A 15491-nucleotide genomic window follows, 5' to 3' on the forward strand; every position below is an offset into this window, starting at 1 on the left:
ATACGCACTGGACAATATCCTGCATAATATTGAACCAGCCAATAAAGGGGATTCTGTCATGATTTTTATGGTGTAGTTTTTATTTCTAAATTACAGAGTTTACATTGAAAATACTTCACTCTACAATATAAAATTTTATACCTTACCCAACAAGTGTATTTTTTTTTTTTTTTTTTTAGTTGTAATATTGGTGTGTAGGCAGCCATCTCAGGTAATTTTGCCTGGTCATGTGCTTTCAGAAAGAGCCAGCACTTTAAGATGCAACTACTTTCTGGCAGGCTGTTGTTTCTCCTACTGAATTTAACTAAATGTGTCGCAGTGGGACCTGCATTTTACTGTTGAGGGCTGTTCTTAAGCTGGCCATAGACACAAAGATCCGATTGTATGAATCCTCGATTCCTACAATTTTAGGATCGTGATTGGAGGGTCCTGATATTTTTCATCCCACGGAGATCAGTCGTTCAGTTGATCGATAGGTTAAAAGATTTCTGTCGGCTGCCGGTAATATGTCTCCATATATTGGCGATTGTACGATTTTCAGTGGGAGACTGTCACCATCTTTGTCTGACATAAACTTTTGTACAATTGCTGTTAGGGGCAGAACATCGGCTGATCTGTTCTTTTACTACTTTATTTGAACTGAAGGTAAGTGGCAGGATGTGGATGTGGAAGTCTGATCGTTCAAGGATTCGAACGATCGGATCTTTGCGTTTATAGCCAGCTTAAGATCTACCTGGGAGCTGCTATGTGGTTATCTTCCCATTGTTTTTTTTTTTTTGTTAGGCTGCTGGGGGGGGTGATAACACTCCATTGTGCAGTACAGCAGTTAAGGGTGACTGAGTTTTATCAGAGCACAAGTCACATGCTTGGGGACACTAGGGAAACCAACAATATGTGTAGCTCAGATTTCAAAATTTTTAATATAAAAAAAATCAGATTGCTCTTTTGAAATGTGGATTTCAGTGCAGAAGTCTGCTGGAGTAGTACTAGTAACTGATACAATTGAAACATCTTTTCTCATGACAGTATCCCTTTAATAGATGATAACCTTTTAAAACCTTACAGTATTCTAACAATCCTTTGTATGTATGTTCCTTATTAGTTGTTACGCTGTATGCAACTCTGGGTGGCCCTGCCATTGCACATGGACTTTCCGAAACAGAGGTGACACACATCATCACCAGCAAGGAGCTTCTGCAAACAAAGCTAAAGGTAAATCTGACCAATTGTGTAAAATGTCATTTCAGTTTTAAGGTAAAGCATATCGTAATCCGATAAACAACGCTGTGTATGTGATTCATGTGAAGTGTGCTAGTGCCCTGCATTAGAGTCCTGTGCGGGTCCATTTTTTTGGAACCTGCAATCCACAACCCGCATGCTTACCCCCTTGGACCCGCTACCCGACCCGCAAGGACCTTATCCGCAACCCGGACCCGCTGACCATCAAGAATCAGGAAGTGCTGTCATTGTAAACTGGAAGTGACATCATCGGAAGTAGACATGATCAGAAAAAAGAAGTAAAAATCGCTATTGAGAAGACCCGCGACCCGCAGAACCGCCGACCCGCATCTATACCGTCACCCAGAACTTCTACCTGCAACCCACAGGGTACCGCAGGTTTTTGAAGGTGTCGCAGTGAGACCTGGATTTTACTATTGAGTGCTGTTCTTAGATCTACCAGGCAGCTGTTATCTTGTGTTAGGGAGCTGCTATCTGGTTACCTTCCCATTGTTCTGTTGTTAGGCGTGGGGAGGGAGGGGGTGATATCACTCCAACTTGCAGTACAGCAGTAAAGAGTGACTGATGTTTATCAGAGCACAAGTCACATGACTGGGGACAGCTGGGATACTGACAATATGTCAAGCCCCATGTCAGATTTCAAAATTAAATATAAAAAAAAATCAGTTTGCTCTTTTAAGAAACGGATTTCAGTGCAGAATTCTGCTGAAGCAGCACTATTAACTGATGCGTTTTGAAAAAAAAACATGGTTTCCCATGACAGTATCCCTTTAAGGGATTTTCAGTTCATAGACCCTCCAAACTGCTTAAGGTACTTTAAAGCTACATTGGCATCAGGTGAAAATAAACTGGGATGGATGGAAAGGAGGACGTAGACACCTTGGTACAACTTTGCAGCCTCGGGTGCACTGAAACCTCTAACCGTATTAACGCAAGGGCCATTTTAGGCCGCCTTTAATCAATGTAATAGCTGGCAGGTCTTTGAAAGCGCAATCAGTGCATATTAAATGCATACTCATGTATATGGTTCCCTTTTCTCTTGCATGCTTCATTTGATTCTTTTTATTCCCCCCCTAGTTCCCATTCCTTGACTTCTTTATTCTAAAAGGTATTGCTGAGCTCAGTGTTTAGAATGAAGATAAACTGACTCCAGAAATGTAGTTTCAATATACCAACTTAAGGTGCCGGGCTTTTTTTGTTTACAGAAATGCTTGTGAGTTGAATGGCGGCCAATAACAGCCCATTTATAAAAACCTAACCACATTCAAATAAACTTTCGCAGATTGTATGTGTTCTGTGTTTATCCATACCGAGGGGTCTGCAAAAATAAGAGATACGGATATGGCATCAAATGATCATATATTTTTCATAAAACAATTAAATTTCTCCATTTTGGCATCAGATATGTTGTCGTTTGAAAATCATCCCATTCTCTTTTTATTTTACACTTTACACATCATCCCCTTTTTTAAGAGCAGGGTTGTATTCACAAGGGCTTTAACTCTAGTGAAGAAGTAAAGCACTCTCCTTCAGTGAGAAATTTATGGTCATATAGTTTGCATTCTCATTGAATCATTGAGTGACCTAAGGGGCAGATTTATCAAGGGTCGAATTTCGAAGTCCAAAAAATATCGAATTCAAAGTTTTTTTCAGCAAATTTGGCAATCTTGCGGTTGAATAAAAATCGTTAGATCGATTGAACAATTTTTATTCGATGTGTAAAGACTTAGAAAATGGTTGTAGAAGGTCCCCATAGGATAACATAGCACTTCGGCAGGTTTAACTTGGCGAAATATTGAAGTCGAAGTTTTTTAAAGAGACAGTACTTAGATTAGTGAATGGTTGAATATTCAAACTATTTTTACTTTGAATCGAAGTAAATTCGAAGTCGTGGTATCCTATTCGATGGTTGAAATATCCAAAATTTACTTCGAAAATTCCCTCGAATTCACTTCGACCAATAGTAAATCTGCCCCTAAGTGTACACTGTGGTGGAGCCCCTCTTCTCCTGCAACATTATATTCAGGATAACTATTGGTATCCACAAGATGATCGCTAGGAATAGCTTTACTAGTATGTATTTCAGTTATACTGCCCTACACAATGATGCTAGAACTCTTTACTTTGTGAACCTGAGCCAGTGTGTTTGGTGTGTGCCAATCATCCAATGATCCGCAGAATGAAGCTTGACTCATCTGCTGTCTTCCACTGCATAGAGGGCTATTTTGAGTCCTTTCCACCATTTTACTAGGACAGATGTTCGTTGTTAACATGTACACCGAAACACATCCCTTCTGAGATGTTTGGTGTACTGAACATGGCAGTTCTTCATATTCCTGTTTAAATCCCACATGTAATGTAGGAGAAAGTGTATCCTGTCCTGTAAAACTTAGTCTAATCTAATTTTTATTTATATCTGTTTTCACAGGCTATACTCCCTCAGGTCCCTCTTCTTAGACACATTATCCTTGTGGATGGCATGGGCACTCAGCAGACTGATTTCCCTAAGAATATCACTGTACATAGTATGGGCGCAGTGCAAGCCTTTGGAGCAAAACAACGTAAGCAAGACCATATTACCCGCAATCCACATTTCTAGATGCCAAACAAAAGGATCTCTGAATACATAGCCTTAAAGGTGGCCATAGACGTAACAATTACGATCTTTCTTGGAAAGATCTTTCCAAGAAAAATCGTTCGTTTCAATACACCCGTGTAGAGCTGAATCATCAGATATACAGGTAGAAACAATAGAATTCGACCTTTATGTGATGATTCAGCACTAACAATGGGCGATGTTTGGGGCGCCTGATCGACGAGCAGACCGATATCCAAGTCTTCTGCCGATATCGGTCGGCTCTTTTTCCACCATGCACGCACCTAATATTGTACGAAAAGTTATTTCGTATGATATTATCGGTGAGTCTATGGCCACCTTTATGCTGTCAGTGCAAGTAACCTAGGGTAGGACTACATGGACGATTTTGGAGCGATCAGACGCGATGCGCAAAAATACAGGTGTCAAATCGGATGCGACAGAAATAAGGTAAGTGAATGCATTGTCGGATGAAGTCGCAGCGTTCATGCTGCGTCTGCATCGGACAGTAGCGTCGGATCAACTATGTGACTTCATCCGACAATGCATTCACTTACCTTATTTCCTTTGCATCCGATTTCACCCCTGTGTTTTTGCGCTGTGCGTCTGATCGCTCCACAATCGTCTATGTAGTCCTACCCTAAAGAGTCAAGTTCAAGTTTTAACTGGTGTGTTTCTAGGAACGATGGTTTGTCCAGGGATTTCCTCCAATAACGTAATTACACAGCAGGATATGTATATGGAGTAAATGACCATTAGCTGCATCCCACCCATCCCCCTTTCTATAGGATGTTGGTTCCATGTGAACAAATGTTGTAAAGAGGGTTATTTGAGAGAGTTACGCGCTCTCAGGCCCCATACATCTGGCAAAAATTACACTTCTTTATTATTTAATTAGATTTCACTAATTCCCTAACCCTAACCCTTTGTCCTCTAAAATAGCAAACCAATGCCACTCTTAAGAGGAGAGACTGAGGGACATTGTACACTCTCATGGCTGTTAGAACTCCATTATATCAAATGGATTTTGGATTAAGCATTTTCACAAATAGGCTTTCTCCCATAGACTCCATTATAATCAAATCATTACATTTTTTAAAAATTATTTCTTTTTTTCTCTCTTAATAAAACAGTACCTTGTACTTGATCACAACTAAGATAGAATTGATCCTTATTGGAGGCAAAACAATCCTATTGGGTTTAATTAATGTTTAGTAGACGTAAAGGAACAGTAACACCAAAAAATGAAAGTGTTTTAAAAAGTAATATAAATATAATGTACGGTTGCCCTGCACTGGTAAAAATGATCTGTTTGCTTCGGAAGCATTACTATAGTTTAAATAAACAAGCTGCCGTGTAGCAATGGCAGTAATGGAAAAAATGCTATATGCACAGGTTAAATAGTGTATAACAGATAACACCATTATGTTCTACAGAGCTTATCTTCTGTGTAACCTGAGCATTTTCTCCTTTGAATGGCTGCCTCCATTGCTACACAGCAGCTTCATTATATAAACAATAGTAGTGTTTCTGAAGCAAATACAGCAGTTTTACCAGTGGGCAACAGTGAATTATATTTTTATTAATTTAAAACACTTTCATTTTTAGATGTTACTTTAAGGTAGGGAGATTCATAGTACGGAATGATCCCTTATCTGGGAAACTCCAAGTCACGAGCATTCCGGTTAACAGGTCCCATACCTGCACATGCCTTTTATGCTATTATTATTATTATTATTATTTTTTTTTTTTTGTCCGTTTCTGGAGTGTTGGAGGAAACCAGAGTACCCAGAGGAAACTCATACAAGCATAGGGAGATGTTTCCCACATGTTAACATGCAGTTTTAAACAAATTAAAATAATGTGAAGCACTAATGAAAGTGTAAGGTCAATAGTTTGTGCAGTTGTTTTAGTACTGCATGCTTCCAACACCCACATTTAGTGCTTGTATTTCCCTCACTGCTGTTACTAATTTTATTAGGATTGCTGTTTGGCCAAAATGACATGTTTTATATTAGAAATCCATCACTAATAAGACTTTGTTCTCGGTCGCCAGTGAATAAGCAGCATTCGTACCCTGAGGCTCATGACATTGCTGTAATTATGTATACAAGTGGCTCAACCGGCATTCCAAAAGGAGTCATGATTTCTCACAGTAACTTGATATCGGGCATCACAGGGATGGCACAAAGGATACCTAACCTGGGGTAGGTTACATTTCCACTGTACTCCATGTATCGTTGTTGATTTTGCTGTCGTGTTGCTAACCCATCCCTTGCCAAAGCACTTTGAGCTTTCCTTGTTGCCATTAATAAGGAAATGTCGCTTGAAGGGTTCGTTCCCTAGCTCTGTATCTGCAACTTTTGAAAATAAATTGTATTATAATAGAAATATGTTTTTATCTTGCACACTGGCACTATGCTTCTGCGCAGCAATAGCTATGGATGGTTCTGTTAAAGCCATGACACCATTACAGACCTTTCCACTCTTCTATTTATTATTCTCTCTTGCTGAACATTTGCCAGACCGAAGCTTGTAAGCCAGGATCTATTACTTACTCTCTTGCGCTGTTAATTGCCATTACCATTAGCTTGCCTTTGCCCAATATTTAGACTTGGATTAATGCTTCTGCAGCGAATAAAGGTCTGCCAAGTGTTCTACAGCATTTTAAAAGCCTTTGTTTCTATCACTTATGTGGCTGATGATAATCCTATTGCCTCAGCCACTTGATGCCGCAAGATGCTATTTCCAATATGGCCTAATTTGGGAATGTGCTTTATGTGGTGCTGTGATGTGAAAGCTGTTAGCCTAAGTTATTTATTTGTTTTAAAGGAGAAGGAAATCTACCAAGGCAATTTATTGCCAATAGATTAGCCACAACATTGCAAGCTAGAATGCCATTTTTATTCTTTAGAATGCTTTTCCATACCTGAGTAAACAGCTCTAGACTCTTTGTTTAGGATAGCAGTTGCCATATTAGCTTGCTGTGACATCACTTCCTGCCTGGGTCTTTCCCTGCTCACTCGTGCTCAGATTACATCAGGGGGAGAGGAAGAGAGGAGCAAATTGAGCATGCCCAAGCCCTGGATGTTTAAGCTGAAAACAGGAAGTCTGATACAGAAGCCCATGTGTACACAATAAAAGGAAAGAAATGCTGTGTTTCTTTTGACAGAGGACTCAGAGCAGCATTACTTTGAGGGTTTACTGGTGTATTTATATAGACCTTTCTGATAAGCTTACTTAGTTTTATCCTTTCCTTTAAATCTGAATTGAAATATTTGAGATGCGACGTTAGTTGTACTTTCTGTCCCTGAGGTCCTTTATTTAAGTATTCAAGTATACAGCCCTGCTACCTCTCAAATTCCCCTAGTTTAGTAGACTGTGTTATCAACATAATGGTCCTGTTTCAGAAAGAAAGCCAAAAATAGTGTTTATTTTATTGCTGTTATTATTGCGATTACACTGAGCTGCTCTTCTTTTCAGGGACACTGACACATACATTGGATACCTGCCTTTGGCACACGTCTTGGAGCTAAGTGCTGAGTTGGTTTGCCTGTCACGAGGTTGCCGTGTGGGCTACTCCTCACCACAGACACTATCCGACCAGGTAAGCTGCTTTTGATATGTATATTGCCTAGTTTCAACCTACGTTTTGTGTACTGCTGAAACATACATGTAGAACCGTTTATTTGGCTACTACATTGCTCCACATTTTTGTTCTTTATCTGCAAGATGGATTTGTTTGCTGGAAATCTTCACTCTCCAGGTACTGCTCAACTACAGCTGCCATTATCTCAACTCTAGCCAATGGATATGTGTTTATTTAGTATAATACTCCAGAACTTTTGTTACATATTGCACTTTGCTTTAGGCCATCTTTTTGTTGCCTTTAAGAAGCTCCAGACTGACTGCTCTATACAAGCGCTTGGAAAACTTATGTGGATTTGTACCAGGGGACTGTTGCCTTGCAATCTATATTCCTGACCAGATAAAAAAAAAAAAAAAAAAAAAAAAGCACAATATTACGTCATATTATAAATATAGGCAGTATTTCATTGTATGATTTCTCTGTACAACAACAACAACAATATAAATCTATTCAGGAGCAGGAGACCGAGAACATGAGGTTCTCTAGGTGTGTTGCTGCTGTCCCACACTGTAAATCTTGTTATGGCGAGTTTACTGCGTTCCATTAATTTACAAGTGATATTATTTATAGTGAGTCTTGCTAGCATACAAAGAATGAATGGGGCAAGAAAATTTAGATGACGCACTGCATCTGTTCCAACCACCACTAAAATATGTTGTGCTTCAGATTTACCTAAAACATGGCTGTACTCTATTTTTGTGTATTTTTGCAGTCCACGAAAATCAAGAAAGGAAGCAAAGGAGACGCATCAGAACTTCAGCCAACTCTGATGGCAGCTGTCCCTGTAAGTAGCAGCCTGGACCCTTATTTACAGTAAATGAGAGTGAACTGAGCTGTCCTGACGTTCTACTGACTTACTTAGTGTTCTCTGCCTTAGCACAGAGTGTGAAGAGAAGCAGGTATAAATATTTATATTAGCTTCCTTCCAATGCCTTTACATGAGAGATGTGCAGTCCATGCATTGGCCGTCTTTCTTTCTCTCTTTATCATTCATACCAATTGGCTGATTCTAGTGATAGTTTCAAGGGTTGCGATGCACGTTTTTCCAGATAAGAGACATGTGCTTTAGAAGTTTAATGCTTAAAGAGATAGTGACATCTGCTCCAATGCGAAACGGTGACATTGATAAGTATTTAAAAAGAGGAAAGATTGCTAGGGCACGGTTTTCTTTTAAAAATAATTATTGCAAAAAATGAGGCGTTGGTACCACACTCTGTCCAATATATGTAAGCTCACATGCTTCCAATGCTCCTCATTGTACATGAGTCCTACACGGTCTATTAGCATTATAAGTTTGTAGTGCATTTAAAATCAAATCCCACAGAAAACAGTGTAAGTTGTAAGACCATTGTGCACTTACCCTTCACCAGGAGCTCTAGTGAGAAAGCAGGGAACTTTTAAGCCCCAGCCAATTAACATACACCTAAATAAATAATTTCCTGTTTTAAAGGCTCAATGGCAGCTATAGGCAGTAGTGATGTGTGGGTTCGGGATCCCAACCTGCACCTGACCCTAACCCGCCCTCCCTTGGCCCACATCCGCCCACATCTGGCTCTTCCAGGTTGTTTTTATAGACCCGCCCCGCCGATGATGTCACAAAAGGGGCGGGGAGAGCAGGCGCAGGGACCATAAAAGACGAAGCCAGCCTTTGATGGTGGTGGGCGGGGAGAGCAGTAGAAGAGCTTAACCTGCACGCCACCCGCGAAGAAGCGTGCAAGGTCGGCCCGAACCCACCCCCACATCACTAATAGGCAGTATTTGGCTACACGGAAAAATATCACCAGGGCTCGCTCCATCCGAGTATTTCTCCACTCTATTTTACCTATTATTGCATGTTTGTAACATTGAATGTTTTCTGATCTTTAAACAAAATGTAATCGTATACAGGGGGAACCTAAGTAACAACATAATTTAGTTGTACAACTAAAACTGCTTTTATTTAAAGGAACACGTTTATGCAACTCCCCTATCCGATGAATACAACTGTTGGCATTGTTCACTAAAACCAACTCTGTATATAGCCGCTTTCTAGATTGCCTTTGGCTTCAGTTCTGATCCGATTGTACACTTCATTTGACTTGCTTAAAGCAAGCTGTCGCCTAATGAGTTCTCCCATTGTGCTATTTACACAGAGATTGGGGTGTTTACACTACGATGAGCGTGTTTCTTTTATACTTTGATTAACTGTTTTGTCTCCCTAAGAAGTGGACCACACAATATTAGCTGCTTTACATTAAAATACACTTCTATATAATCCGTTTCTACCATTTCATAGATGTTAAAGGAACACTGCAATCCGCATTTAGAAAAGTTCTATTGCATTATAGAATTTTTCCTGTTTGCCAGTTTATGGTATACATGGGCCTACTTTTTTGCAGACATGTGATTCTATTTCAGTTTTGCCTGAAAGATACATTATGGAGGTAAAAAGAAAGTAGAAAAATAGATACCAATAACTTTTCATATAATACACATGTATAAAACTAGTATCATACATTGTTTTACATATGCAGTATTAAATGATATGCATAAAAATGGGGCTGCATTAGATGGAAGGGGTCTTTTTACCATCTTGAAGCTAGAAGAAAGTACACAAGAGGTGGTATACTGCCCCTTTAAAGGGCGACTGTTGAGCATGATGAGTTCATGTTCATGCCCCTATTGGAGGAAACAACGCTTTTTTTTTGGGGGGGGGGGAATGCTGCTTGTAAGTTGTTTACCACAAGCAGAGTGCAGGCATTATTAGCCTGCTGTTCTGGTTAGGGAATCCAGAAGGTGCACTTTCATAACTGAATTTGGGTGAACAAAGGAACAGTAACATCAAAAAATTAGTGTTTGAAAGTAATGAAAATACAATGTAGTGTTGCCCTGCACTGGTAAAACTGATCTGTTTGCTTCAGAAACACTGCTATAGTTCATATAAACAAGCTGATGTGTAGCAGTGGTGAAAAAAAAGTCTATATGGCACAGGTTCAATAGTGGATGCCAGATAACACCATTATGTTCTACAGAGCTTATCTGCCATCTGCTGTGTAACCTGAGCCTTTGAATGGCTACACAGCAGCTTATTTTTAAACAGGGCAACACTGCACTGTGTTTTTATTACTTTATAACACTTTCATTATTTGATGTTACTTTACCTTTAATGTTGCATAGAAATGATAAAACAAGACAAAGACTGTCAGGATTTCTATCTGTTTCATGTCTAAGATTGCCAGTTAATAAACACCACCATGCAACCAGCCAACACAAAATGTGGCACACACAGTTCCTTGCATTTGTGCCAGCATCTCTGATAATGCTTTTAAAGTGCCCTGCTTATTAGGTATGCACCAAATCCATTTTTTTGGATTCGGCCAAACCCCGAATCCTTTGTGAAAGATTTGGCCGAAAACCGAATCCAAACCCTAATTTGCATATGGAAAAATAGAGCCGCACACTTCGTACTTACTTGTTTTGTGACAAAAAGTCACATGATTTTCGGATTCGGTTCGGCCCAAGTATTCGGGGGATATAATAGGGGACCTGTCACCCTGAGAATAATTCCAAATAATTTTCTATCATTTTAGTTGAGCAAAATAAAATGTACTTACACTACATTTATTATTTAAACTTTGCTTCCTTTGATCTTGGAATTACAGAATCATAGCAAGCAGTCAGGAGCCATTTTGTAGACACTGTTATCAAGACAAGTTGCGTATCACCCCAAAATCTTGTGTATGAACCAGAATTTGGGACCTTCTGCCCATGCGCAGTCCCCTTACAAATTATAGAGCAATAGGAGGGAGGAGGAATGTGAGGATGGGAGTGACATGTAGGAAGTGCTGAATGGAAAGTGAAAGTACGGTAATTGAATGTCTCAGGCATAAAGTCGGGCAGATATTTGATTGACAGCTCAGATATTTAAACACCTTTACAATAGGTATGGATGCTTTAATGAAAAAAAAAAAAAAAGAATTTGGGTTCCATGTTTAATTTGCAAACAACTTTTATTATACAGCTTTTTCTGTGTAGGTGACACTTCCTGTAAAGGAATTGACCTTTAATTGCTGATGGTTACACAAGTACAGCTGCTGATGTCCAGTTTGTTTGGGGTTGATTAGTTGTTTCTTGTTCCCGCAGGAAATAATGGACCGCATTTATAAGAATGTCATGAGCAAAGTGGCCACTATGAGCCCTGTACAGAAAGGCCTTTTCTCCCTGGCTTACAACTACAAGATGAAGCAGATTTCCAGAGGTTACAGCACTCCTGTGTGTGACAGGTATGGATATTTAGTGGTCATGCACAGCATCCACTTTACCCCAGGGGACATTAATCTGTGCAAATGTACAGATAGATTTATGGTGTATTAAACGAATACAAGGAGATACAGGTATGGGATCCGTTAACCAGAAATCAATTATCCAGAAAGCTCCAAATTACTGAAAGGTCATCTCCTATAGACAACATTTTATTTTAAATAATCCAAATTTTTAAAAAATATATATTTTTTCTCTGGAATAACAAAACAGTACATTGTACTGATCCAAACTAAGATCTAATTAATCCTTTTTGGAAGCAAAACCAGCCTATTGGGTTTATTTAATGTTTACAATATTTTCTAGTAAACTTGAGGTATGAAGATCCAATTTATGGAAAAATCCGTTATCCGGACAACCCCAGGTCCCAAGCATTCTGGATAACAGGTCCCATACCTGTATACTCGAGTCATTAATTACTTGCTTCATTAATTTATCATCCCCAGGAATCTTTATATTCAACTTTAACCTAACTGTAACTTTGAAACGTTCATTTCCCATTGTGTTTGTATACGGAGCTAGCTACTAGAATCAGTTTGAAAACTTGTGGCTTGCAAGCCATTTGGATAAAGGATATTTGATCCTGCTTTTGCTTGTTGGATGATGATCCTTATGATTTGCTGGCATAAAATGTTTGCTATATGAATGGAAATACGCCTTTTTTTTTTAAAGTAACCCCTAAAATGAATTATGACTAAAAATGCCATATTTTATATACTGAACTTATGACACCAGCCAAACATTTTTGCTTGTCAATAGCAGCAATGATCCAGGACTTCAAACTTGTCACAGGGGGTCACCATCTTGGAAAGTGTCTGTGACACTCACATACTCAGTAGGTTCTGAGCAGCCGTTGAGAAGCTAAGTTTAGGGGTCGTCGCAAATTATCAAGCCGAAAATGAGGTTTGTCTGTAATATAAGCTGATGCTACAGGGCTGATGATTAAATTCTGATGCTAATTGCACTGGTTTCTGTGCTGCCATGTAGTAATCTAGCGGTATTAATTACTAATCAGCCTTATATTGTGACATTTCTATTCTATGTGTACTGTATATTGTGAGTGGGTCCCTAAGCTCAGTAAGTGACAGCAGCACAGATCACTTGCAGTGAATCAGCAGAAAAGAAGATGGGGAGCTACTGGGGCATCTTTGCAGGCACATATCTTTACTGCTAAAGAGCGGTGGAGACCTTTGGGCTGGTACAGAAAATAATGTACAATATTTCTTTAGTTAAGCTTTAGTTCTCTTTAAAGCATCAAAAGTGAAGTAAAAGCCCTGGCCCCACAAATTTTACTTTTATACTTTACACCATATTGACCAGCAAATGCTGTTTTCTTGCTTGTTTTGGTGACCATATCCCTTAAACACTCCATAGACTGTTTGTATTGTACTGTATGTCTTTCTGGGATTTGAATATTCTTTCATTTGACCCAAGTCAGCCTTTCACATAGGGAGCAACTAGTGTGCACAGATTTCCTGCCACGGTAACTTCCAAGAATCCCATAAACATCACAGCTGCCTCTCCATGGTCTGTTTGGGACAGAAAAATAATATTTGGTCAAGTGTTCTAGGGAAAGTCTTCTCATACTGGCCTTTGCATCATCTGATGCCTTGACATACATTTCCTTATTTATGCTTGAAAGCTGAGAGTGAGGCATCAGTTCTAATCTCAAATGATCTGGGAAACAGATCAACAGATACAGTCTAATTACTTACTGTGCTGTTAACCCAGGCCTCATACGTTAAGTTGGGTTTAATATTTTTCCAGGGATTTTTTTTTTAAGCTAAAGCATTATCAGCAATGCCATAACTAGCTTATTTTATTGATCCTTTACATTATTTTGAATAATTATTGTTTTTTTTTTTGGATGGAGGGGTGAATTTGACACTATTGTAAAAGACATGAAGAGACAGATTAAACTATGTTGTTTCCTTAACTTTAAAAGGGTCGTGTTTTGGAAAGTGAGGAAGCTGCTAGGAGGGAAGTTGAGAGTTCTGCTGTCTGGTGGAGCCCCACTTTCTGCAGCCACCCAACGTTTCATGAACATTTGTTTCTGTTGCCCAGTGGGACAAGGATATGGCCTGACCGAGACCTGCGGAGCTGGCACCATCACAGAAGGTAAGTGTCAGGCCCGGACTGGCAATCTGTGGGTTCTGGCAAATGCCAGAGGGGCTGCTATAAGGTGCAATAGAAAGTCAGTATTTAGTGGGCTGGTGGGGGCTGTTTGGGCCTCTGTGTGGGCTTATTGGGCCTCTGTGTACCTGAAATGCCAGGGCCTATTTTAATTCTCAGTCCGGACCTGGTAAGTGTTGCCATAATTTGTGGGAAGCCCATAGTCTCCTTGGTTTGTTATTATACACTTCAACCATATCAACTTATCATAAATGCAAATAAATGTTGGCTTTAATTTGCACTTCACCTAAGCATCAAATACTATTTTATCTGGTGCATGTTTTTCAGTGTGGGACTACAGCACTGGCAGGGTAGGAGCACCATTGGTCTGTTGTGAGATAAAGCTAAAGAACTGGGAAGAAGGTAAGTACTTAACACAAATTCCTGCAAATTTGTCCCCTGAATTGTGACCAAGATCTTAATTATAGCTTGTTATATTGTGTTACTAATATTTATTATTTACATGTTGCTAAATACGCCTGCAGGTTTGTTTTTATCTTAATGTAAATAATATTAATGCTTTCCACATTCCCGTCTTCCTGAGCCAGCAACTGTTCAATTTAAAGGAAAATCATATAGTTTGTATTGTCTTTTTCTTTAGATGAATAAACCATATTGTCCTTAATAGCAGCATGTTGGTCACATATTGGGTCACAACTGTGCTCTACTTGCCTGATGACTATATTTGACATTCTAGCCCCTGTATAACAATCGTTCTGCTGAACACATTCCATTCTTTTATTTCTCTATTACAGGCGGGTACTATAACACAGATCGGCCATGTCCAAGAGGTGAGATCCTGATTGGTGGGCCCAACGTTACCATGGGCTACTACAAAAACCAGGTCAAGACTCGGGAGGACTTTTTTGTGGATGAAAATGGACAGCGCTGGTTTTGCACTGGGGACATAGGGGAATTCCTTTCTGACGGTTGCTTAAAAATCATTGGTGAGCTTTTATTCTACAACTGGAGAGAATCATTTTAATTTAACCTCTGAAGCTTCTTTGCTGCAAAATGTTAATTTAGGCAAAGTAGCAATGTCATGGCATGAAGCCCAAAAGTGTTCCCTGCCAGGTTTATTTGCAATTCATTGATCTGATTGGCTGGCATGGTACATCCAGTATGCTTAACAACGTGCCAATGAAATCCAAAGGAAAGGGCTTTGTTTTGTTGCTATACATCAAGTCGCTAACTCTGGGCAGCGTTTACTAATAGAGGTGGGGGTACAGTGATTCACTGACTAAGACAGTATCTGGGGAACCTAAGGACCTAAGGGAGAAGCACAACTTCAAAAGCTGTAATTTTGATTTTAAAATGAAGGTTGCGGAAAGGAGAACTTTAGTAGCCTTTAGGCATGGTATGCCACATTGACAGACTTCTTATCAGGAGCAACTCCTGGCCCCCAGCATTCTGCATAATGGTCATATACCTGTATAACATCAAGAACAGACAACAAATTGGTATTCACCCGTGTCCTCACTTTTTACCACTCAGACTAGGGCCTAGGGATGTAGCGAACGTCGGAAAAAAAGTTCG

General features: G+C 39.5%; 1 protein-coding gene across 1 annotated transcript in view; it reads left to right on the forward strand.

Moving 5' to 3' along the window:
* acsl3.S (acyl-CoA synthetase long chain family member 3 S homeolog) overlaps window positions 1-15491 on the forward strand; it is a 57866-nt gene that overhangs the window by 29111 nt on the left and 13264 nt on the right. The window contains exons 4-12 of the mRNA XM_018265809.1: window positions 1103-1212; window positions 3668-3800; window positions 5892-6042; window positions 7319-7442; window positions 8197-8268; window positions 11607-11746; window positions 13729-13901; window positions 14244-14318; window positions 14711-14902. Coding sequence (XP_018121298.1) covers window positions 1103-1212; window positions 3668-3800; window positions 5892-6042; window positions 7319-7442; window positions 8197-8268; window positions 11607-11746; window positions 13729-13901; window positions 14244-14318; window positions 14711-14902 — 1170 coding nt within the window. The remainder of the gene's footprint in view (window positions 1-1102; window positions 1213-3667; window positions 3801-5891; window positions 6043-7318; window positions 7443-8196; window positions 8269-11606; window positions 11747-13728; window positions 13902-14243; window positions 14319-14710; window positions 14903-15491) is intronic.

Source organism: Xenopus laevis, chromosome 5S (genome assembly GCF_017654675.1).
Source record: "Xenopus laevis strain J_2021 chromosome 5S, Xenopus_laevis_v10.1, whole genome shotgun sequence".
NCBI lineage: Eukaryota > Metazoa > Chordata > Amphibia > Anura > Pipidae > Xenopus > Xenopus laevis.